General features: G+C 35.6%; 1 protein-coding gene across 1 annotated transcript in view; it reads right to left on the bottom strand.

Moving 5' to 3' along the window:
* The window catches only part of NFATC3 (nuclear factor of activated T cells 3), a 103,844-nt gene that overhangs the window by 25,685 nt on the left and 53,125 nt on the right, over positions 1–25,034 (bottom strand). The window contains 5 exon segments of the mRNA XM_079116843.1: positions 4,624–4,750; positions 6,242–6,297; positions 8,729–8,869; positions 9,866–10,038; positions 13,264–13,463. Coding sequence (XP_078972969.1) covers positions 4,624–4,750; positions 6,242–6,297; positions 8,729–8,869; positions 9,866–10,038; positions 13,264–13,463 — 697 coding nt within the window.

A 25,034-nucleotide genomic window follows, 5' to 3' on the forward strand; every position in this document is an offset into this window, starting at 1 on the left:
TATGAATGCCAACCATTGTCTTTCATCACATCAAGTGGCATATCCATGATTTAGGATGAATCTTCCTGATGAAAGAACTTCTCACAGTAGAAATTAATGCATTTTGTTTATTTTGTTTAATGTGAATACCAAATCAGCTGTCAAATCAACTATCAGTACAACTGATTTTAAGGTTTCCCTTGACAAGTACTACTAGTCTACTTTTCTGAAAATTACCCGCTTTAAGCCTTCTATTGAAGTGCCACACTCATGTAAAAATAATTTTCCTGAGCTGGGGTGAGTGGTACATGCCTACAATCCCAGCAACTCAGGAAGCTGAGGTAGGAGGATAGAAAGTTCAAAGACAGTCTCAGCTACTTAGTGAGACTCTGTCTCAAATAATAAAAAGGACTGAGGATGTAGCTCAGTGATACAGCACCCCTGGGTTCAATCACCAGAACCACCAAAATAATAATTATTGTAAAAAAAAATACTATTTTCCTGAATGCTCATCTCTTTGTTCCTTTCAGATTGTATGCCAATTAACATAATCAAAATTTTCATAATAATCACAAATAAAATTACTTTATTTAATGTCAAAAGAATATAATGAGACCTGAATCAAACCTCATATGAGTATCTACAAAACTCCTGCCCAATACAAGTCTCTTTACACTAACATGGTCTCAATGTGAGGATGTGAAAGGTTAAGTTTCTATTCAAAGTCATTTAGTTCAAACATTTGACATCAACTGAGTCTTTTGTTCAGGCTAAAAATTGAGTTAGCTGATAATACATCTCACTGAAAAAGAAATAATGAAGCACTTGTTTAGAGGTATATTTGAATTCTGTATTTTACTCTGACATTTTAACAAGAACATAATGAGCTCATGATCCACCTGCAGTAAACTCTAAACCTGGTAAATGGTAAGCAAGGAAAGAAAGAAATGTTATGAACAATCTTGCTGTTTCTGCTCCAGTGTTGGCCTTTATCCTGTTTCTGATTCTTGCTCAGAAGTTTCAAGTTTACCATATCTACTGGTTCCTGACTTTTCTTATGTTCTCATACACTGACTTTTCTTCTGACCTTGGCAGACTTAGTACTGTGTCCCTAAACCAGTAGATTTTTTTTTTTTTTTTTCCCTTTTCTACTATGGTTCCTATTCTGATCTCAGAAAAGTTACAGTGAATCCTATAACCAGAATTATATTTCTACTTAAGGAGAGAGAATATTAAGAAAGTCTACGCTCATCCCTCAATTCTGATGGAGAAAATAGATTCCCTGGTTACATAAGTGGTTGCTTACTGTGACTAAAAAGAAGACAAAATTACAGTGAAAACTATAGTGTAACATCCACTTTTTTTTTTTGTACCTGATTCAATCCTTATTCCTATGTTTTTAATGGACATCTGCATACTTCAACTAAGAGATCTGCTCTGCTAAATTGAATGTTAGTTCTGCTCGACCAAATCAATTATTCTTTTTGTCAGCCCCTTATAAGGGGCTGACACTCCAACCTGGCCAAACCATGGAAGTTCTCATTGCTGGCCCATCCATGGTAATTTATTCTTGTTTGAATGAAATATAGTTAAAGGGACTGCTGTTTAGATCTGGAATATCTCCCAAAAGTTCATATGTTGAAGGCCTGGTCCCCCCAGTGCAGCCATGTCCAGGGCAGGGGTGCTTTGGGGAACTGACTAGATTGTAAGGGATCTGACTTCATCAGTGGGTAAATGATCTGAAGGCATTATTAGGACCTAATTGAAGGAGTGTATCCTTGGAGATGTGCCCTTAGGGATTATATCTTGTCCCCAGCCCCTTCTGCTCTCTCTCTCTCTTCTTGAGCTTTCCTCTACCACAAACTTACACCATGATGTTATTTTATCTTGCTTCAGGGTCAAAGCAATGAAGCTGAACATGGATTGACGCCTCTGAAACCATTAGCCAAAATAAATTTTTCTTCCTTTAAGTTGTTTAGGTCAAATGTTTTGGTCAAAGCAACAAAAAGCGAACACAGGGAACTTAACAATATTTAGAATGAGCTGAATTTTGGAACAAATTAATGCTATCTTTTGTTATATATACTTATTCTCAAATTTAGAATATCACTGCATGCAGGCATTCAAGAAAACATGAACTTGTCTAGTGGTTTTCAAACCACTGGTAGCCTAATACTTTCCCTCAAGTAGTGGATGTGGTAGAGCAGGATTCAGAGACTAGAAGCCCTACATTTGGTCATTCACTAAAAAGAGCGTAATCTAGCTTTTATTCTTTTTTATACATAATGGGTTTTACATAAAGGTTTATATGAGAAATGGAGCAAACTGAACAATTTGAAAACCATTTGAAATCAATTTAGTCTTATATTCAGTAACTATTATCTGTGGCAGAGTTGATACCTGATCTCATGACAGAATGCTTTCTCTTGCAATTAGAATCACCACAATATAAAAGACAGGCTGTTCAATCAAGTACTTAGAATACAGAAGATACTTTTCCAGAGACACAATGTTACACATGAGAGTTGGACTCTAGTGCTGTCCTCCACTGCCCCATTATTATAAAACTAGAGCTCAGATCATACCTTTACTGCAAATAACTTCTACTGGGACTCAAAGGGAGATATGTTACTTTAATAGCTTTCAGGATGAAGTGGAATGGGGACTCTTACATAGGAAGCTCGGAAGTTAGATGTTGAGCAGAAGTCAAATTGGCTAGCAATTTATTTATTTATTTATCTACCTACCTATCAAGTCTTATTTGTCCTACTAGAGGTAAATTCTGTGCAAAAAAGAACTGACAAGTTTTGCCACCTAGCAGGCCCTCCCAAATACTTAATTAATGAATGAATGAAATGACTCACCAAAATCTTTAGATTTCAAAGATTTATATTCTATCTTTAAATAATCTGAAATATTATTTTCAAGTAATATACTAACATTATCAAGTAATAATGATGTTTAGATTTGGGAACGTAAGCAGCCTTTAGAGACAATAAATGAAATAAAATCAGGCTTTAATTTTCTTTTATTTATTTATTTTTCTTTTTTTCTTCTTTTTTTTTTCCCGTCATCACAGCAGCCAGGCTTTAAAAAATATGTATGATAAATAAATAACCATTAATAATAATTAGCACCTTCTCAAATACAAGTGTTTGTTCTTCTCATCACTTACTATAAACTAAAAGTTTTTCCAAGAATAAGTTATGGATAGTAAGGTTCATTATGATATTTTGTTTGTTTTCTGTTGTTATTGTCTGTTTGCTTTTTGAAACTATCTACTATGCCCTGGTGACTAGCACAGTTCCTAGCACAGAGAAGACCTCTATAAATATTTATTCTCTTAAGTGTGCAATCATCAATATGTATTGTATTACTGCAAATATTTTTGTGTCATAATCACAAGCTGGAAAGTTACAATACTTGAACTGCTAAAAAAAGAGGTATGTAAAATCAGAAAATCTAATATCAACGGTATAGCCCCAAATCTAAGAGCTTTTTGTTTTTCTATGGTACTCTGCACATGGTAGTCAAGCGCTCTATCTCTGAGCAACATCCCAGCCCTGAGACTTTTCATCAAGGTAAAGATGAAGACATATGTGGATGCTAACACAATAAGGAGGTGGTGGTGGGTGGGGGAGAATAGAGGTACTTTGGATTAGACAAAGGAAAATAGAAGAACGAAGGGAAGGAACAGGAAAGACAATAGAATGAATCAGACATAACTTTCCTATGTTCATATATGAATATATAACCAATGTAATTCCACATCATGTATAACTGTAAGAATGGGAAATTATACTCTACGTATATGTATGTATGATGTCAAATACATTCTACTGTCATGTATAATTAAAAAGAACAAATTAAACAATGTAAAAAACTTAAAATGAAAGATGAAGACATTATGAAGTGGGCACACTTGCCTTTCTGCAGTGCTATGGCTACAAAGGGAATTCATGACCCAATAGCATAAACATACTCACAAACATCTGCCCCTCCTATATAGGGTTAGTGATTTCTTCCCTTCCCTTTCCTCTTTTCCTTCCTTCCTTTCTGGTGCTGGGGATTGGGCCCTGGGGTACTCACACCACACCCTCAGTCCTTTTATTTTGAGACAGGGTTTCACTAAGTTGTCTAGGCTGACCTCAAGTTTGGATCATCCTGCTTCAGTCTCCTAAGTCATAGGTATTTAGGGTTGGTAATTTTTTTTTGACAGGTGAGGGGTAAACCAGGGACTGGACCCTGGGGCACTTAACCACTAAGCCACATCTCTAGTCCTTTTTATTTTTTATTTTTATTTTGAGACAGGGCCTCACTAAGTTGCTGAGGCTTGCTTTGAACTTGTGATCTTCCTGCCTCAGGTTCCAAAGCTGTCACACCCAGGTAGGGTTGGTGATTTTTGATACCTTCTGAAATAACTTCAGACTTACATTCCATCATCCAATTTTCTTATAATAAATCACTAAAAATAACTATAGCACATCTAATATTTAAAGTCAATACGAACTTTAGGCATATGTTGATATTTTTATTGATTATAATCATACTACTTTGAATATTCTAATATAGTATCCAGTGAATATATTTTTATTCATTATGAAAGAAAGCTGTATAATAAACCATCACAACAACTCCTCATACCTGGTGTGTAAGTAAAACGTTGAGACTGGCTTTTTTTCCTCTTGCCATTACAAAGATAAAAGTGCACCTGCACTGCAGCTGTAACTGCTGGGTTATGATAGGGAGGAACTTCAAGGACAATGTGAGCCTAAGGAGCATGAAAAGCAAGATTATGTTACACTCAGAACTAAAAATGTAATGCATCTGTTAAACTCAGAGTAACTTATGAGTCTTAAATACATTCACCCATCATACAAAATTACACACATCAACCAGTCACAGAAGTAATCTGGAGATTTACTACATGGATACTTCAGTCTTGACAGAGCAAACCCTTAATCACTAAGGAGAAACTGTCCCCCACCCTGCCTTTTTTTTTTCAGATGGGGACTTGTTATGTTGCCCAGGCTAGTCTCAAACTCATGAGCTCAGGTGATCCTCCTGCCTCAGCCTCCCAAGTAAGTGGAACTACAAACATATACCACCATAACAGGTTAAGAAACTGCTTTTACTCTCCCCAACTGAGTTTCTAGTTGTAGAATAAAAACAATGCTATCACACACTATGCAGTGACATACCTTGTTCTACTGAATATTACAGGTTATTTTATATACACACACAGTGGGATTTTGTGTGTGTGTGGGGGGGTGGTTACCTGGGATTGAATGCAGGAAAGCTTAACCATGAGCTACATCCCCAGCTCTTCTAATTTTGAGCCAGGGTCTCACTAAGTTGCTCAAGTTGGCCCTGAATTTGCAATTCTCCTGCCTCAACCTCTCAAGTTGATGGGATTTTAGGTTTGCTCTACTATGCCCAGTGGATACAGTTTAATTTTCTTACCATCAATTTTACATTCATATTTTTCTACACTGGCAGTAATAAAATCTTATCCATATCAAAAATAATTTTACACTAGCAGGGTGAGTGAGAACCTTTAAGCCCAAAGAAATGCAATCCTCAACCTTACTGCTCCAAGTCTTTGCAAGGCACTGTGGGAAGTGGTACTTCCTAGCACAGCGGAAATTCTGTCACCATTCCAACTAAGTTGAAGGGAATATAGCTTTCAGTGTGGAGTACTAAAAGGTTTAATAAGGTAGCTGAGAAGTTAGAAAAAGTGTGTTAAATCCCTAAGGGTTTGTCCTCCTCTCATTTTTTGCCCACTATATATGTTCTTTATTGAATATATTTTGATTTCTTCACTTAATTCACATAAATAAATTGATAATTTCAGTAAGAACCTTCAACCCATGGGTGCTTAACTGAGACACATCCCCAGTCCTTTTCTATTTTGAGAGAGGGTCTTCTTAAGTTGATCAGGGCCCTGCTAAGTTGCTGAGGTGGGCCTCAACATTTGATCCTCCTGCCTCAGTGTTCTCAGTCACTGGGATTACAGGCATGTGCCAACACATTCAGCTCTAATAACCTTTCATTTCTAATTTCTCTCTTCTTAGGAAAAAAAGACAGAAGACCATTTTTTTTTCATAATTTTTATACTAGGAAAGTATCCATACCCATATTTCTGAAAATCCTAATTTACTTTTCTATAACTCAATACCTTCATCTATATGATAAAGTACAATTATTCAATTTTTTCATTACTTTCTTAAATATTTCTTGAGAATTATGGTAAATTACTTACCCCTTGACATTTTTCCCTGATTATTTTCCCTTCTACCTCCCACTGAGGTCGTCCATCTGTTGAAAGAAACAATTAACAGTTAAAAGCAATTTAAGTTGGAAAGCATACTAAGAAAAATTTATGTAAGCAGTATCGCAGATTTATAAATCTTTTTCTTACTGACTTCCAAGAAAAGAATAGAAAGTATAGTTATGGGAAAAAATGGAGAGAGTTCATTCTATCCATCAAGTGAAATCCTCAGACAGTGGACTCACAAAGTGGCGGCAAACATTTTGTTCATGTACCTCAAATGATGGAAAACTCATTCCCTCATTAGAAAACCCACTCCATCTTTAGAAAATAAAGGTTGTTTTGTCACATTTCACAGGAAGGTGAAAAACCCAACAGTGGGAAAAGATGGTACTTCCCTATCTCACTTTGATATTTAGAATATATAAAGAATTCCTTTAAGTCAATGAAAATATAAAAAACTAACCCAATGGAAAAAACAGGCAATGACAAGAATAGGTATTGCACAAAAAGCTAAAATGAATTGTCAATAAAACTCTTAATAGTTATCAGGAAAATTCAGACCAAAGTTCAAAATACCATTTTACTCCTACTAGATTAACAAAATTTAACTCACCAGGTGATAAGAACTAGAAACATTCATAACAACACCAAAAGCTATTGTTTGGCAGTGCCAAAACATGAACACAGTTCAAATATCCACTAAGAAAAAGGATAGTAAACTTTGATACATTCAATAGTGAAAACTGTGTATTAGTGAATGTGGAAAAATTTCAGTCATATGGATCAATGTAGATCCATCCTATTGTTGATCTTTGAAAAAAAAACAATTTTCAGAAAAATATATGTACTAATATGGAATCCAAAAATAGGGAAATAAAATAAAACATAGAGGAAAAACAGCATTATTTCAGGCAAGGGATCTATTTCAGACAGCTGCCAAGAACCCATCAGCAGCAAATTGCATTTCTCTTTCTTTTGGTACCAGGGACTAAACCCAGTGGCCCTTAACCACCAAGCCACATCCCTAGCCCTTTTTTATATTTTATTAGAGAAAGGGTCTCGCTGAATTGCTTAGGGCCTCACTAAGTTGCTAAGGCTGGCTTTGAACTCGTAACTCTCCTGCCTCAACTTCCCAAGCCACTGGGATTACAGGCATACACCACCGTGCCTGGCTGCAAGTTGTATTTCTTAAATGGGCAGTAAATGTAAGTATTTGTTTATATTATTTTAGAGAGTGGCAATTCGTAATTTTTTTTAAAGATGAACAGAAACTGATGGCAAAGTGTTTTAAATATTCTTAAGAAGGGATAAAAACAAACACCCCAATGAACACAGGCTTCTACTTTTTCAAAAACTGATATAACCCACAAACTAAAGATAATTCACACCCTGTAAATTTCTTTTTTTATTTCTCTGTGTTTGTGGGAAGGGGGTGGGTACTGGGGATAGAAACCAGGGGTGCATTACCACTGAGCTACATTCCCAGTCCTTTTTATTCTTTGAGACTGAGTCTTGATAAATTGCACAGGCTGGCCTTGAACTTGGCAAGACTGACCATGAAACTGCATTCCCCCTGCCTCAGTCTCCCAAATCAATGGGATTACAGGTGTGTGCCAGTCTCCAGGCTAATTTCATCCTTTTAAAGTATACAAGTCAGAGGTGGCAAGTATATTCACAGAGCTATACAACTATCACCACTAATTTCAGAACATTTTCTTTGCCCCCAAAAGAAACCCTGCACATATCAGTACTCGTTCAAATTGACAATTCTGTCCAACTAATACAGAGTTTTCACTGTTTCACTGTTGAATGTATCAAAGTTTACTATCCTTTTTCTTAGTGGATATTTGAATTGTGTTCATGTTTTGGCACTGCCAAACAATAAATAGCTTTCGTGTTGTTATGAATGTTTCTAGTTCTTATCACCTAGTGAATTAAATAATTTGTGGTATCCACAAATTATTTATTGTAGACATTTTGTATAAATGGAACTACAAAGTATATGGTCTTTTGTGTGGGATTCTTTCAAGTACCATATCATCTTTAAGGTTCATCCATGCTGAATCACATGTTAGTATCTCATCAGATTTTATGGCTGAATAATACCGCACTGTATGCCACATTCTGATTATCCATTTATCAACTACTGAGCATTTAAGTTCTTTGTTTGGGTTGTTTCTGATTTTTGGTATTATGAATAATGTTGCTAAAAACATCTGTATCTGAATTTTTTTGTTTTGAATTATCCTTGAGTGTGTACCTAAGAGTAGAAATGTCAAGAAAATTCTTCTATTTTTAAGATAAGCTTAAAGAGAATTTCACATTTATATGAAAATTGAATAAATGTTTGGTTTACAATAAAATCTAGTACATAAATAAAGCTTGTAGATTTAGGACATTATTTGTGATGAATGTTACTGAAATAGCTAAATTTATTTTATCTTTTTGCCACTTAAAGTCAACTAGCTTATTTACCTTGTCCTTTTTCAAGAAAAACGATTTTAGATTCTGGAAGAAAATTAGATCCAGTCACAATCATTTCATGGCCTCCATTTACAGAACAACTGTTGATACTGTACTTCTCAATATGAGGAAGTTCTTGAGCAGATCGCTGGGCTGTATTTTTTTTTTTTTTTAACAGTTAGGGAAAAAACCAAAATATTAGTCTAAAGTATTTCATATAAATGAGACAAGCTCAAGCTACAAAATAAAAATGAAAGTAAATTTGGGGATTAGTTCACTTAGTCTTTTAAAATTCAAGACAATAGTAATAACAATTCACACTGAAAGAACATGGTTGTTTAGAAAACAAGAAGGATATATTAAAATGTTATCTCTAAATTATTTTCTTAGACTACAAGTGTAAAGAAAGAGAAATTAATTAATATCTTCAACTTCATCTTTATTTCCAAACATTTACTTCATTCTTTCTTTTTTTCACTTAAATCTATATTTCTTACATACAAGCATCTGTTAAAATTTACAAAACTAATTACACCAAAAGCATATTTGTCCAAAAATGTATAATTGTATTACATACAACTAAGAGAAGACAAATCTAAAAAAGCTACTAGAGAACAACACTAAATAACCCTTATATCAAGAGAATACTGAGATCATCACTGTAACCAAGATGTACATTTTGTATAGTTTTCTGAATAATTAATTGAAACACACATGAAGTACACATTTCAAAACTGAATTTTTAGAAATGTATACAAATGTTACTTTAGTGATAGTACATTTCTCTACCTTTACAGGGTAAATGGAACATAATCTAATTTTTCTTAATGTAGATAGTCATTATTTAAATATATTTTTTTCCTTTATGGGGATTCAACCAAGGGGAGTTTAACCATTGAGCCACATCCCTAGCCCGTTTTATTTCTTATATTGAGACAGGGTTCATTAAGTTGCTTAGGGCCTCACTAAGTTGCTGAGGTTGGCTTTGTACTTGCAATACTCCTGCCTCAGCATCCCAAGTCACTGGAATTATAGGCATGCACTACTGCACAGCTTCAGTTTATACTTTTAATGTACACATTATATTGAAAGCAAAATAGAAAATAAACTATTTTAAATAAAACCTTAAAACATATCAAGCTCACTTACAGCATTCAACAGGTATAGATGCTATCTGCAGAGAAAGGACTTTTCCATTGGGCTGTGGGATGTGTACACGAAACACAAGTCGTACTCTAGTATTCTTTCTGCCGATATCAGTTTCTCCTTTTCGAAGCTCTATATCTGAATTGCGAAGTTTCAAAATACCTGCACAGTCAATACTAGGGAAAAAAATACAAAAATTTTGTTTGCTTACTGATAACCAGTGTTTCTGAACAACTCAACTACACAGACATATATTGTCAATTTGTCAGGGAAGAACTATCTGCCCAAAATCAGGTCAAAAAATAAAGATATGAAGGACTGTCTTAAAACTCTTAAGAAATCACAAAAAAACACAACCTACAAAAATATTCATTTGCAGCAATGAAAATATTAAATTCTATTTAAAATTATAATTATCTTTCTTTTAGACCAGAATATAATTTTGCCACAACCATACTAATCCAGTGTATTTTTTTTTTTTTTTTTTTTGGTACCAGGGATTGAACTCAGGAGCACTTGACCACTGAACCACATCCCCAGACCTATTTTGTATTTTATTTAGAGACAGGGTTTCATTGAGTTGCTTAGCACCTTGTTTTTGCTGAGGCTGGCTTTGAACTCACAATCCTCCTGCCTCACCTCCAGAGCCACAGGGATTACAGGCGGGCACCACCATGTCCAGCCTCATCCAGTTTTAAAAACAGAAAGAAGTTATGAGAAGGTAAGGCAATGGATACTGGCATCCTACATTTAAAGTATCTTGTAGGATGGCTCTGTGATCTACAGTTTAGTGCACAATTTAGTCTTATATGTACAAGAGAGATTTAATCTTGAAATAACCAAGCTTGTGGATAACTAGGTAAAACTGGGGGAGTATCAACTAATCTTCCCACCTTACTGCCTTCAGAGAACAGTAAGGCATTTAATACACACCTAAGGCTCATTTACAAGTTAATTACTTTGAAAAATGGTCTTATCTGTCACTTAGAATTTTATACCTACCACTGCCCGAAACTACAAGGATTGAACATATTATACTTGTTATATTCAACAGTTACTAGGATACTAGTTTATCCTAGTTAATAGCTTACCTAGTATTTAGTTACTTGGCAAAAAAGGATCATTTGGCATTAGCTCCCCTGCTATTTATACTCCATGGAAAAAGTTTCTTAGGTCTGGGTAACTTTCTAGTTGCCCCTCAACCCTTTTTCTTTTTCTTTTTCTTTTTTTTTACTACTGGGAAATGAACCCAGGGGTTACTCTACCACTGGACTATATCCCCAGTCCTTTTTTATTTTAAGACAGGGTCTCATTACATTGCCCATGCTAGCCCCCAACTTGCTATCCTCCTGTCTCAGCCTCCCCATTAGCTGGGATTACAGAAGTGCACCATCACATTTGAATTTATTCAGTCATTTCTTGAATATGCACAATACTGTCACAAGCACTGGATCCTATATAATTATTGCTTCCCAATCTACTAGTGGAGAGCAGACAAAATAGCAGAGATGCTTCAGATGTGCATGTGGAGGGTTGGGTGAGAGAACTATCTGCTTGCTACTAGTCACAGTAGTGTTCCTGCAGCTTTGTCTTTACTCTGATCTAGGTAAGCAGTGTATGTCAGGTATAGTTAGGGAAAGGACAAAATCATGACTATCACTCTGTTTGACGTGCTAGTACTTAATAGATGGAGGAGGTGTGTATGTTCTAATTTTACTGTTCTAATTTTTTCACACTATTTGGGATTTGAAACTTTCCCAATTTCATGAGACTATTTTGTAGAAATTCATGTACTCTTTTTTCTTTCATGGATTGGTTTATGTATTGTTTACAGAGAGGATATAAGGCATTTTATAATACAAATAAGGCCAACAAAAGAAAAACAAAAATTTTAAAGTAGAATAGGAAATAAATATATCTCAAATTGAAGGTTATATAAATTACTATAATTATTATAACTGAACTTAACCCTGAACTCTCTGGAAAGCAAAGCAAAAAGTAAAGGTGATAAAGTTTTTATAGGTTTTTTTTTGTTGCCTGATAGAGCAAAATCTACCATGTCATTAAGAAACATGAACATTTTTCTTTACGTTCAAAGAAGAGTGTGTGTGTGTGTGTGTGTTTAATACTGACCAACCTAAGATAAAATGCTTTTTAACAGTAATTTTCCAGATTTAAATTAAGTATTGGGCATGGTGATGCACACTGGTAGTCTCAGCACTGTAGACTGAGGCAGACAGATCACCTGAGCTTAGAAGTTCAAGACCAGCCTAGGCATTACAATAAGACCCCATCTCAAAATATAAATGAATAATAAATAAATAAGAGTATTCACATGGCTATTTCTTACATTGTCCCTCCAGCAAAATGAGAAAGTACAATAAGCTTCAGGTGATTTTCAATTTAACTTGATTCAAGTATAGTACTTTGACTATTTGTTGGAATGAATGGAAACACTACCTACAAACTGGCCACTACAGGGCAACTTTTTAGCTCTTAGAAAAAGTTCAAGGTTAAGTTTTAAATTTCCCTCAGTAGCTGACTAATTGTATACTAATGTGTTTCTGATGCTACATGAAAAAGTAAGATCCTAGAGCAAAAAGAATGATGCTTCTTTGAATTCTCATTCAAAGGTTAGCCACATTGTTTGAAGGTGGGGAGGTAGGCAATGAGTCAAATGCAATACCTGGGGTAAAGTCAAATGTATTCCTTACAGACACTTAACAGTTAAAATTATATTGCGATTGTTTATTTTTTGTTCATTCTATTGCACTGAGTAACTTGATGAAAGTCAATATATTTTTATTACCTAAGATGATGCCCAGCTAGTGGCGCATGATCCACTAACATATGCTAAATTGAATTTTCTTTTTGGAACTATGCCACCCACCTCAGCAAATGTGCTAACAAATAATATCATTCAGTTAACTTAGAACAATGACTATTTTATTTTTATATATATAGACATATATAACGTGTGTTTAATATATATTGTGTGTGTGTATGGAGGACAGTGGCAACTGAACCAAGGGATGCTTTACCACTGAGTTACACCCCTATTCCTTTTCAGTTTTTTAGTTTGAAACAGGGTCTTGCTAAATTGCTGAGGCTGGCCTCAAACTTGCCTTGTTGTCCTCCTACTGCAGCCTCCCAAATCACTGGGACTACTGGTGTGCACTACCATACCCAGCTCTATATATGTCTTTTTGAAAGTTGTTTTAGGGGTTGGGGTTGTGGCTCAGTGGTAGAGTGCTTGCCTAGCAAGTGTGAAGCACTGGGTTTGATCCTTAGCATGACATATAAATAAATTAAATGTATTGTGTCCATTTACAACTAAAAATATTTTTAAAAATTGTTCCAGGGAAAGAAAGAAGTGCCCATTTGGGGGTGTTTCAAGATACCTGGCTGACATATTGTTTTCAGGAAGAAGTGGAATTTCTAGAACTTTGGTACTGGCAATTATTATCTCTTGGCTTGCAGTAGCAACTGTTTTTCCAGTGATTCGATGCACCTGGTAAAATGCATGAGGTCGTAAGTATCGATCATCTGCTGTTCCAATAAACATCTGCAGATTTATCGGCTTTTCACTATAGCCCAGGAGCTAGTTAGGAAGAATAAACAGAGAAAAAGCACAAATCATTATTCAAACCATTTTACAATAAGCTCACAAAAGTAAGTCTAAACTCAGGTCTGCATGCTCTATAAGGCTACAAATCTTTAAATCCTTATATTTGTATCATATGCTGTCAATACATAAATGTCACTTCAAAAAAGACAAGGATAAAAAAGTAATCAGTGAACAGTCCTCCAAAGAGAGGTATGTTGTTTTTCCTTTTTCCTGATATTTGAATCATCAAAAATTTTCTAAATCCTTCTGACTCCACTGTGAATAACACAAACAAAAGCTGATTGTTTATAATGGACAATATTAACTACTTAGTCTAGACCTAATGATTTGGGTGTATAGGAAGGTTCTCCTGCATAGTACTAAATTCAGGGGCACTTTGCTTTAGTTAAATATTCTGAAAAACTCTGTTACCAACTTAGAAATTCAAATGACTTAAGAAGATGGGCAACTTTTCTTTCTCTGGTACCCTTTCTATTACTGAGGTTAAAATGCCTATATATGACTGACCTGGGGGATGATCAGCAGTTGCTTGAAGGCAAAAATAGTGACTACAAGAAAGGATGCAATTAAAAGAAATAGAGTTTTAAGAAGTATACAATAGGAGATCCAAGATGGCGGACTAGAGGGAGGCTGCGTTCCTTGTCGTTCCGTAACTCCGGTTTCAAGCAGAGGATATCTGGTTCTTGATTGCTCACTGTCAGGCGCCTATCATCCGCCATTTGCCTGCCTCTTGCCTGTCCATCGCCTGCCTTACACCTATTCATCACCCAACGCACGAGATTCACCTCCCGATCGCCTGACAACAGTCAGCAAACTGATGACTGACTGCCAGCAGAGTACCAGTTGCCTGCTGTTGCCTGGAAGTTCACCGTTACAATAATTGCATGTTTGATTACACGTGGCTGCCGCCATTTTGAGACAACAGCCAGGCTCCATAGACCCCTGGCCGGACTGACTCGAGCCCCATCTCCAGGATCCCTCAGCCTGACAGATCACTCCCTGCCTCTGGAGCCCTCACATCAACTGACTGCTCCCTGCCGCCAGGACCCCAGACCAACTGACTGCGCCCTATCACTGGGACCCCAGATTGACTGACTGCAACTGGCCTCCAGGATCCCACAACCACACCAAACATACCTGACCACCAGGACCCCTGCCTGACCAACCGCATCCCACCTCCAGGACCTCCTGCTGACCACGGCCATACCCTGAGCTGCAGTTCCCCATTTGCTAACACATTTAGAAGCCAGAGTGGCCATCTTCGATAATCCTGGAAGCTGTAGCTCCGATCTTTAGGTGGGGCAAAACCCATCCTGAGACGCCTGCTGGAGACTTGAAGCTCATTGTCAGGTACATCTCATGCATCAGGCTACTGAACTCTGGGAGGTTTCATTACTATATGACTGTTATACTGTAGATTTTCTTTTTTCTCCTTATTGAAAAAATTTGTTTTATTTCTTTACTTTTCTTCCTCTTTTCCTTTTGTTTACCTGTTCCCTCAGAGTCTCTTTCTCCCTTTTTTGCATGCTATCATCCAATTTATTTTGATTACACTCTCATCCTTTCTATTATCTAGAACTTCTGTATATTCTTTTCTCATCCCATTAACAGCCACATTCCACATCCCTCTGCATCCTCTTTGTCCTCCATTTGAAGCTGCAGACCTTATTGCAAATCTGTATGTTTTACTGAAGATAATATTTGAACTCACTCTGTTTCTTATGACAATTTTGTTATTGTCCTCATAGGGGCTATTTGGTCTATGATTGCATAGTGTCTGAACTGGGCAATGCTAATACTGACTCCCCTTAAAGAAAGGGTTTTGGAAACCTATAGGGCCACTATAAGCCTATGGGGGAAATCTGCAATACTCCCTATCTCCACTGCTAGAGGGGAAGAAACATGAACAACATGAAAAAAACAAGGGAAGAAAATGATTCAAACAAATCTAGATTCTATATTGATAGAATCCAATGACAGTATGTTAGAAGAAATGTCAGAAAAGGACTTTAGATTAACATGATTCTCAAAGCAAAGAATGAGATAAGAGAGCAAATGCAGGCAATGAATGATAATACCAATAAGCTGAAAGAGCACCTGCAGGAAGCAAAAGATCATTTCAAAAAAGAGATAGAGATTCTCAAAAAAAAAAAAAAAAAAAAAAAAAAACCAAACGGAAATCCTTGAAATGAAGGACACAATAAACCAAATAAAAAACTCAATGGAAAGCATCACCAAAAGACTAGACCACTTGGAAGACAGAACCTCAGACAATGAAGACAAAATATTTAATCTTGAAAAGAAAGTGGCCCAAACAGAGAAGATGGTAAGAAATCATGAACAGAATCTCCAAGAACTATGGGACATCATGAAAACACCAAATTTAAGAATTATTGGGATTGAGGAAGGCACAGAGATACAAACCAAAGGAATGAACAACCTATTCAATGAAATAATATCAGAAAATTTCCCAAACCTGAAGAATGAAATGGAAAATCAAATACAAGAGGCTTACAGAACACCAAATGCACAGAATCACAACAGATCCACACCAAGGCACATTATAAAGAAAATGCTGAACATTCAAAATAAAGACATGATTTTGAAGGCCACGAGAGAAAAGCACCAGATTACATATAGGGGGAGACCAATACGATAGCAGCCGACTTCTCAACCCAGACTCTAAAAGCTAGAAGGGCCTGGAACAATGTATTTCAAGCTCTGAAAGAACATGGTTGCCAACCAAGAATCCTATACCCAACAAAACTAACCTCAGATTTGAAGATGAAATAAAATCCTTCCATGATAAACAAAAGTTAAACGAATTTACAAATAGAAAGCCTGTGCTACAGAATGTTCTCAACAAACTATTCCATGAGGAGGAAATGAAAAACAACAATGCAGAAGAGCAAAGGGAGGAACTACCTTAGAGAAAAACTACTCAAAGGAGAAACCAAGCCAACTTAAAAACCAAAAATAAGCCAAATGACTGATAATACAAATCATATCTCAATAATAACCCTTAACGTTAATGGCCTAAACTCATCAATCAACAGACATGGACTGGCAGAATGGATTAAAAAGAAAGACCCAACAATATGCTGCCTGCAAGAGACTCATCTCATGGAAAAAGACATTCACAGACTAAAGGTGAAAGGGTGGGAAAAAACCTACCACGCACATGGACTCAGTAAAAAAGCGCGAGTTTCCATCCTTATATCAGATAAAGTGGACTTAAAGCCAAAGTTAGTCAGAGGGGATAAAGAAGAACATTTCATACCGTTTAAGGGAACCATAAATCAGGAAGACACAATGATAGTAAATATTTATGCCCCAAACAACGGTGCATCCCTGTACATCAAACAAATCCTTCTCAATTTCAGGAATCAAATAGACCACAACACAATAATTCTGGGTGACTTAAATGTACCACTGTCACCACTAGATAGATCTTCCAAACAAAATCCAACCAAAGAAACCATAGAACTCAATAACACCATCAATAACCTAGACTTAATAGACATATATAGAATATTCCACCCATCAATGAGCGGATTCACTTTCTTCTCAGCAGCACATGGAACCTTCTCGAAAATAGACCATATGTTATGCCACAAAGCAGCCCTTAGGAAATGCAAAAAAATAGATACTGTCTTGTGTTCTATCAGATCATAATGGACTGAGAATAGAAATCAATGACAAAATAAAAAACAGAAATTACTCCAACACCTGGAGACTAAATAACATGCTATTGAATGAAACATGGATAACAAAAAACATCAGGGAGGAGATTACAAAATTCTTAGAGGTCAATGAGAACGACGATACAACATATCAAAATTTCTGGGACACTATGAAAACAATACTAAGAGGAAAATTCATTGCATGGAGCGCATTCCAGAAAAGAATGAAAAGTCAACAACTTAATGACCTAACATTATAGCTCAAAGCCCTAGAAAAAGAAGAACAGAATAACAGCAAAAGTAGTAGAAGACAGGAGATAATTAAAATCAGAGCTGAAATCAATGAAACTGAAACAAAAGAAACAATTCAAAAAATTGACAAAACAAAAAGTTGGTTCCTTGAGAAAGTAAACAAAATAGATAAACCCTTAGCCACACTAACAAAGAGAAGGAGAGAGAAAACTCAAATTACTAAAATTCGTGATGAAAAGGGAAATATCCCGACAGACACCACTGAGGTACAGAACATAATGAGAAGCTAGTTTGAAAATCTGTATTTCAACAAAACAAACTACCAAAGACATTGACAAATTTCTAGAGACATATGCTCTTCCAAAACTGAACCAGGAGGACGTACACAATTTAAACAGATCAATATCAAGCAATGAAATAGAAGAAGGCATTAAAAACCTACCATCCAAGAAAAGCCCAGGACCAGAAGGATTCTCAGCCGAGTTCTACAAGACCTTCAAAGAAGAACTCATTCCAATACTTCTCAAAGTATTCCAGGAAATAGAAAAGGAGGGTACCCTACCAAACTCATTGTATGAAGCTAATATCACCCTCATACCCAAACCAGGAAAAGACACATCAAGGAAAGAAAAATTTAGACCAATATCCTTGATGAATATAGATGCAAAGATCCTTAACAAAATATTGGCAAACCGTATCCAAAAACATTAAGAAAATTGTGCACCATGATCAAGTGGGGTTCATCCCTGGAATGCAAGGATGGTGTAACATTTGTAAATCAATAAACGTAATCTATCATGTCAATAGACTTAAGGATAAGAATCATATGGTTATTTCAACTGACGCAGAAAAAGCATTCGACAAAATGTAACACCCCTTCATGCTCAAAACACTAGAAAAAATAGGGATAGTAGGAACATACCTGAACATTGTAAAGGCTATTTAGGCTAGGCTCATGGCCAACATCATTCTTAATGGAGAAAAACTGAAAGCATTCCTTTAGAAACGGGAACAAGACAGGGATGTCCTCTTTCACAACTTCTATTCAACATTGTCCTCGAAACTCTAGCCAGAGCAATCAGGCAGACCAAAGAAATTAAAGGGATATGAATAGGAGAAGAGGAACTTAAGCTGTCACTATTTACAGACGACATGATTCTATATTTAGAGGACCCAAAAAACTCCTCCAGAAATCTTCTAGACCTCATCAATGAATTCAGTAAAATAGCAGGCTATAAAATCAACATGCATAAATCTAAAGCATTTTTATATGCAAGCAATGAAACAGCTGAAAGGGAAATGAGGAAAACAACTCCATTTGCAATAGCCTCAAAAAAAAAAATAAAATAAAATACTTGGAATCAATCTAACCAAAGAAGTAAAAGATCTCTACAACGAAACTACAAAACATTGAAGAAAGAAATTAAGGAAGACCTTAGAAGATGGAAAGATCTCCCATGTTCTTGGATAGGCAAAATTAATATTGTCAAAATGGCCATACTACCAAAAATGCTATACAGATTCAATGCAATTCCAATTAAAATCCCAATGACGTACCTTACAGAAATAGAACAAGCAATCATGAAATTCATCTGGAAGATTAAGAAACCCAGAATAGCTAAAGCAATCCTTAGCAGGAAGAATGAAACGGGGTATCGCAATACTAGAACTTCAACTATACTACAAAGCAATAGTAACAAAAATGGCATGGTATTGGCACCAAAATAGACAGGTAGATCAATGGTACAGAATAGAGGACACGGACACAAACCCAAATAAATACAATTTTCTAATTCTAGACAAAGGTGCCAAAAATATGCAATGGAGAAAAGATAGCCTCTTCAACAAATGGTGCTGGGAAAACTGGAAATCCACATGCAACAGAATGAAACTAAACCCTTATCTCTCACCCTGCACAAAACTCAACTCACAATGGATCAAGGACCTTGAAATCAGACCAGAGACCCTGCATCTTATAGAAGAAAAACTAGGTCCAAATCTTCAACTTGTTGACTTAGGATCAGACTTCCTTAACAGGACTCCCATAGCACAAGAAATAAAAGCAAGAATCAATAACTGAGATAGATTCAAACTAAATAGCTTTCTCTCAGAAAGGAAACTATCAGCAATGTGAAGAGAGAGCCTACAGAGTGGGAGATTATCTTTGCCACTCATACTTCAGATAGAGCACTAATTTCCAGAATATATAAAGAACTCAAAAAACTCTACACCAAGAATACAAATAACCCAATCAACAAATGGGCTAAGGATATGAACAGACGCTTCATAGAAGAAGATGTACAAGCAATCAACAGATATATGAAAAAATATTCAACATCTTTAGTAATAAGAGAAATGCAAATCAAAACTACCCTAAGATTCCATTTCACCCCAATTAGAATGGCGATTATCAAGAATACTAGCAACAACAGATGTTGGCGAGGATGTGTGGAAAAAGGTACACTCATACATTGCTGGTGGGGCTGCAAATTAGTGCAGCCACTCTGGAAAGCAGTGTGGAGATTCCTTAGAAAACTGGGAATGGAACCACCATTTGACCCAGCTATCCCACTCCTTGCCCTATACCCAAAGGACTTAAAATCAGCATACTACACAGATACAGCGACATCAACGTTCACAGCTGCTCAATTCACAATAGCCAGACTATGGAACCAACGTAGATGCCCTTCAATTGATGAATGGATAAAGAAACTGTGGTATATATATACAATGGAATATTACTTGGCCATAAAAAATAATAAAACTATGGCATTTGCAGGCAAATGGATGAAATTGGAGAATATCATGCTAAGTGAGATAAGCCAATCTCAAAAAACCAAAGGACGAATGATCTCGCTTATAAGTGGATGAGGACACATAATGGGGGGTAGGAGGGGGGCAAGAAAAGAGGAAGGAGGGACTGTATACAGGGAAAAGAGGGGTGAGAGGAGTGGGGGGGAAGAAAAATAACAGAATGAATCAAACATCATTACCCTATGTAAATGTATGATTATGCAAATGGTATGGTGTTACTCCATGTACAAACAGAAACAACATGTATCCCATTTGTTTACAATAAAAATAAATTTAAAATATATCAATAAAGTACACAAATCTTGAGACATACAGCTCAGTCAATTTCAAATATACACACCCATGAAACTACCACACAACTTTATAGAACATTTAAGCATTTCAGGAGATTCTCTTGTGTCCCTTCCCAATTTATACGCCTATTCCTCTTATCCAACCAAAGGTAATCATACTTCTGAGCTCTTAACCACTATAGATTAGTTGTTTTTATCAACATTATGACTGTAAGATTTATCTTTTTTTTTTTTTGTAGTTTTCTTTTCCATTGCTCTTTGTTCATATTTTATGATTTCCTACTAGTTTATCTGTTTTCCTGTTCTAAGACACTTGGTTTGTGTCTAGTTTTGGTCAATTATGAATAAAGCCGCTATGCGCTATTTTGTTTTTATTTTTCAACATGACTTACTTAGACAAAGGATTCACTTTTGGGAGGTACATGTCCAGGAGTGGAATTGCTGTTTTTCTAAAGTAGCTTTACCAATTTTTCTCAGTCAGCCATATGTGAAAGTTCTATTTCCTCCATATTCTCACCAATAATTGATTACTAGTCTTTTAATCTTAACCATTCTTGTAAGAATGTAATGATAACTCAGTATAGTTTTAATTTATAATTTCCTGTGACAAAAAAATGTTGGAACGCCTGTTCATGTGTAAACACTTGAATATCCCCTTTTGTGAAGTGTCTCTTTGACCAATTTAAAAAAAAATTTTTTTAGTTATCAGTGGACCTTTGTTTAATTTATTCATATGCAGTGCTGAGACTTGAACTCAATGCCTCCTCACCTATGCTAGGCAAGCGCTCTACCACTGAGCCACTTTTGTTTTTTATTTTTTTAACCCATCAACAGATACTGAGTGTCAGAAAATGCATTTTTCTTGAGACTAATTTTCTACTTGAAGAATACAAGAAGCCAATGTTCTTGCCTGTATTTTCTATAATGTAGTGACTTCACAGTTGAAGAGTGTAAAATAGAGACTAATTCTTTTATTATTAAATTAGACTGACATATAAGTGATATTTAGATGTTATAGGAGTCTTTGGAAGAGTCTGAGGAGTTCCCAGAGGGAAGGGGTAATTCATCTCAGGACTAAGGGAGTTCTTGGTATACATGATGGGAAAGAATTTCAGCTCCAGCTAGGCAAAGGCATAGATGGAGGTTTATTTAGGAAGTAGATACACATTCAATGAAGATTTCTAGGATATGATATCAAAAGCACCAGAAAGAAGGAAGAAAAAAAGAAAGAGATGGAGGGGGAGGCATTGTACCTAAAGAAAAAAGTTGGTAAGTTGAATGTCAGCAAAATCAAATCTGTAGAATGTGAAAGAACCTTTTACTGAAAGGATGAATGAGCAAGTAACAGAAGATATTTGTAAACCACATGTCTGTCAAAGGTCTTGTATCTAGACTATTAGAACTCTCAAAACTCACTAATAAAAAAATTCAGTAAGAAAACATATGAAAGACGTGAGCAATTATTTCACCAAGGAGGTAAGATGGTGAATAAGCATGTGAAAAATCTTCCAAGTTAAAAGTAGGATTTGTAATCTAGTTAAGAATATTGTACCACTATCAATTTCCTGATTTTGATATTTTACTATACTTCAATACTGCAGGAATGCTGGGCGTGGTGGGGCCCACCTGTAATCCTAGCTGCTCAGGAAGCTGAGGCAGCCTCAGCAACTTAGTGAGACCCTGTCTCTAAATAAAATATAAAAAAGGACTGGGGATGTTGCTCAGTGGTTAAGCGCCTCTGGGTTCAATTCCTGGCACCTGCCCCCTCCACTATATATATACATATATATATATATGTATGTATGTATACACACACACACACACACACACATATACACACACTGTAGGTATGTATTATATTACAATTAGGGGAAGCTAAGTGCAGGATACATGGGACTGTTATTAATACATGTACTAGTTTTGCAACTCCCTGTGGGTCTTATTATTTAAGAATAAATAAGTGCTTGTATGTTAAATAACAGCACATTTTCTTGTGGCTTTTTTTCCCCTTGGTGCTGGGGATTAAACTCAGGGCCTCATGCGTGCCAGGCAAGTTGCTGTGTCACTGAGCTACATCTCTAAACCAAGGCATAAATATTTTGAATCTTTTCCCAACTTACTGAAATTTGAAAAATGATGTTTGAAATTGTTTTTCATTTTGAGACTGTTTTACCATATTTCCAGATCTATTTCCTAGTGATGATTTTTGTTATATGCCTATTTCCACTTTTAAGCAATTTATATTGTATAAATTTAATTTTGTATGTTTTAGTATCTCTACAGTATTATATCATATTACTAGTATATCTAGATTCATACTCCCTAACCCCAAGTAATTTAGCAGAACTGGTAATAGAACTACTTTTATTGAAGTTGCTATAGTTTCTCCTATAGTAACCTTCAGGTTTTAATCCTCCAGCTTTAGTTAAATTAAGCAGACCAGACCTTTGCTATGGAAACAGTACCGAAGCATAACTTATATTTACTTGGTTTTACAGAGGGTGGCCTGAAGAGAAGTTAGGTTTAGGGTTTGTTACTGATACTAGATGAAAGTTTTAAGTGAATAGTTTTAACAATAGTAATAATTTGTTTATTGCCTACAACATAAATGTTCCTCTGAAAATGGGATGAGATGATAGCCTAATTAATTTATTTGACCTTCCTTTAAAACCCCTGAGATGCAAAGAATAGCTATGGTATATGCATTTGAAGCAAATGTCTGCTGAAATTTGTGTTAAGAAATATATGTGTGTGTACATATATATATATTGTGTATGTGTGTGTGTGTGTGTGTGTGTATAGTTAAGAAATACATACACACCCCTTTGAAATCTTAATGTGCAGTATTAGCTTTCCCCAGCACTAGTTTATTTTATGAGAGTATAAAAGACAAGTGACTTATGTCTTTGCCAAGCTGATATAAGTATGAATCATCTAATATGACTAGGATTCTTTGCTATATAGTACTTACCAGTTTGTTATGTGATAATTTGAATAACATAATAGGTAACATAACATTTTTAATTTGTATTTTCTATTTTAGATTTAACTACATTTTGGTCAGCTACTTTAGTATTTTGTTTAAATAGTACATTGACTAACCTTGTGAATTATTTGGCTTCACCCTGTTGTATTCTTATTCCAAAATCTATTCGTTCAGTAGTGATTAAATGCCTTTAATGCATTAGGCCCAATACTCAGCTCTGGAGATAACAGCATGAATGCTGTTCTTTTCACTGTACTTAGAAGTAAATTGTAAGGTCTTTGTTCCTCCATTAGATGAACAGCAGATTAAATGCAGTAAATTTAAACATGGAAGAACAAGAGGTATCGCAGAAAGGAGTGGTTAATCATTTATTATTTTTGAATTTGGGGAAGTTCTCAATTGTCCTTAGCTTCAGATTCTTCATCTGTAAACTGGAGGAAAAAATGACACATACTCCACAGCAGTTTTAAGATTATTTAATGAACTAATTTAGTTGAAGCAGAGTGTATAACCACTTTCTACCTTTGCTTTTTTTTTAACCTCTTATGTGAATGTAGATGAATCTTATGTTGTATTATTGTTTACCCCATTTGCCGTTGTACACACCAAAAGAGAATAATGACTAAATTTCATTTTTGCACATATACATATGTATTCTTGAAGTGTCTTCTTTAGTTATTTATTTAGGCTTTATTTTTTGTTATGATCTTGCTGACATTTTATATTTTTATGAACTAATTCCCATTTAAAGTTTAGACCTTGTTAATTCCAAAACATGTAAAAGAAATCTCAAGTGAAAATATTGAAAGATTTCTTGACTACATAAATACTAAAATACTTACAGAAAACTGCAACTTCTGATTAAATGTAGGAAATTTAACATGTGTTTACCTTTACTAAACATAAGACAGATGTAACTTAAACCTGCTGGATGGGGAGAGAGAACCAATAAGGAACACACAACATTTTGTATCTAAGAACCCTAGAAAGGCTTAGGAATTTGAAGCAGTGATCATCTCTGATAAAGTGATGTGAGATGAGGGCAAAAACAGGACTAGATGAAAGTCTATAAAACTGCACTGGAGATTTACTAGAGATTTTTTCTTATTATGTGGTATAGCCAATTTGTATCCATTGTCTTACCCTTGGAGAATGCTGGCAGTTTTAGTAGATGAGCTAAAATCTTCACTTAGAGTTGAAGTAGAGGTTCTAGGTTTTAGAGAAGCTGAGGACAAGGCTTGCGCATCTGCACTGAAAATGGGATGAAGGTGAAAGAGGAGGCACTGAAAGTCAGCAGAATGAAGAGTGAGACCTCTAACCCCCTTTCTTAATTCTTATAATGCTTGCAGTAGGTTTATGCTCTTTATTTTTTAAATTTTTTTTGTAGTTGTAGACAGACAGAATGCCTTTATTTTATGTTATGTGGTGCTAAGGATTGAACCCAGTGCACCACACGTGCTAGGCAAGCTCTCTGCCACTGAGCCATGCCTCAGCCCAAGGTTTGTGCTCTTTAAAC

Source organism: Sciurus vulgaris, assembly GCF_902686455.1.
Source record: "Sciurus vulgaris genome assembly, chromosome: 17".
In the NCBI taxonomy this organism is placed as follows: Eukaryota; Metazoa; Chordata; class Mammalia; order Rodentia; family Sciuridae; genus Sciurus; species Sciurus vulgaris.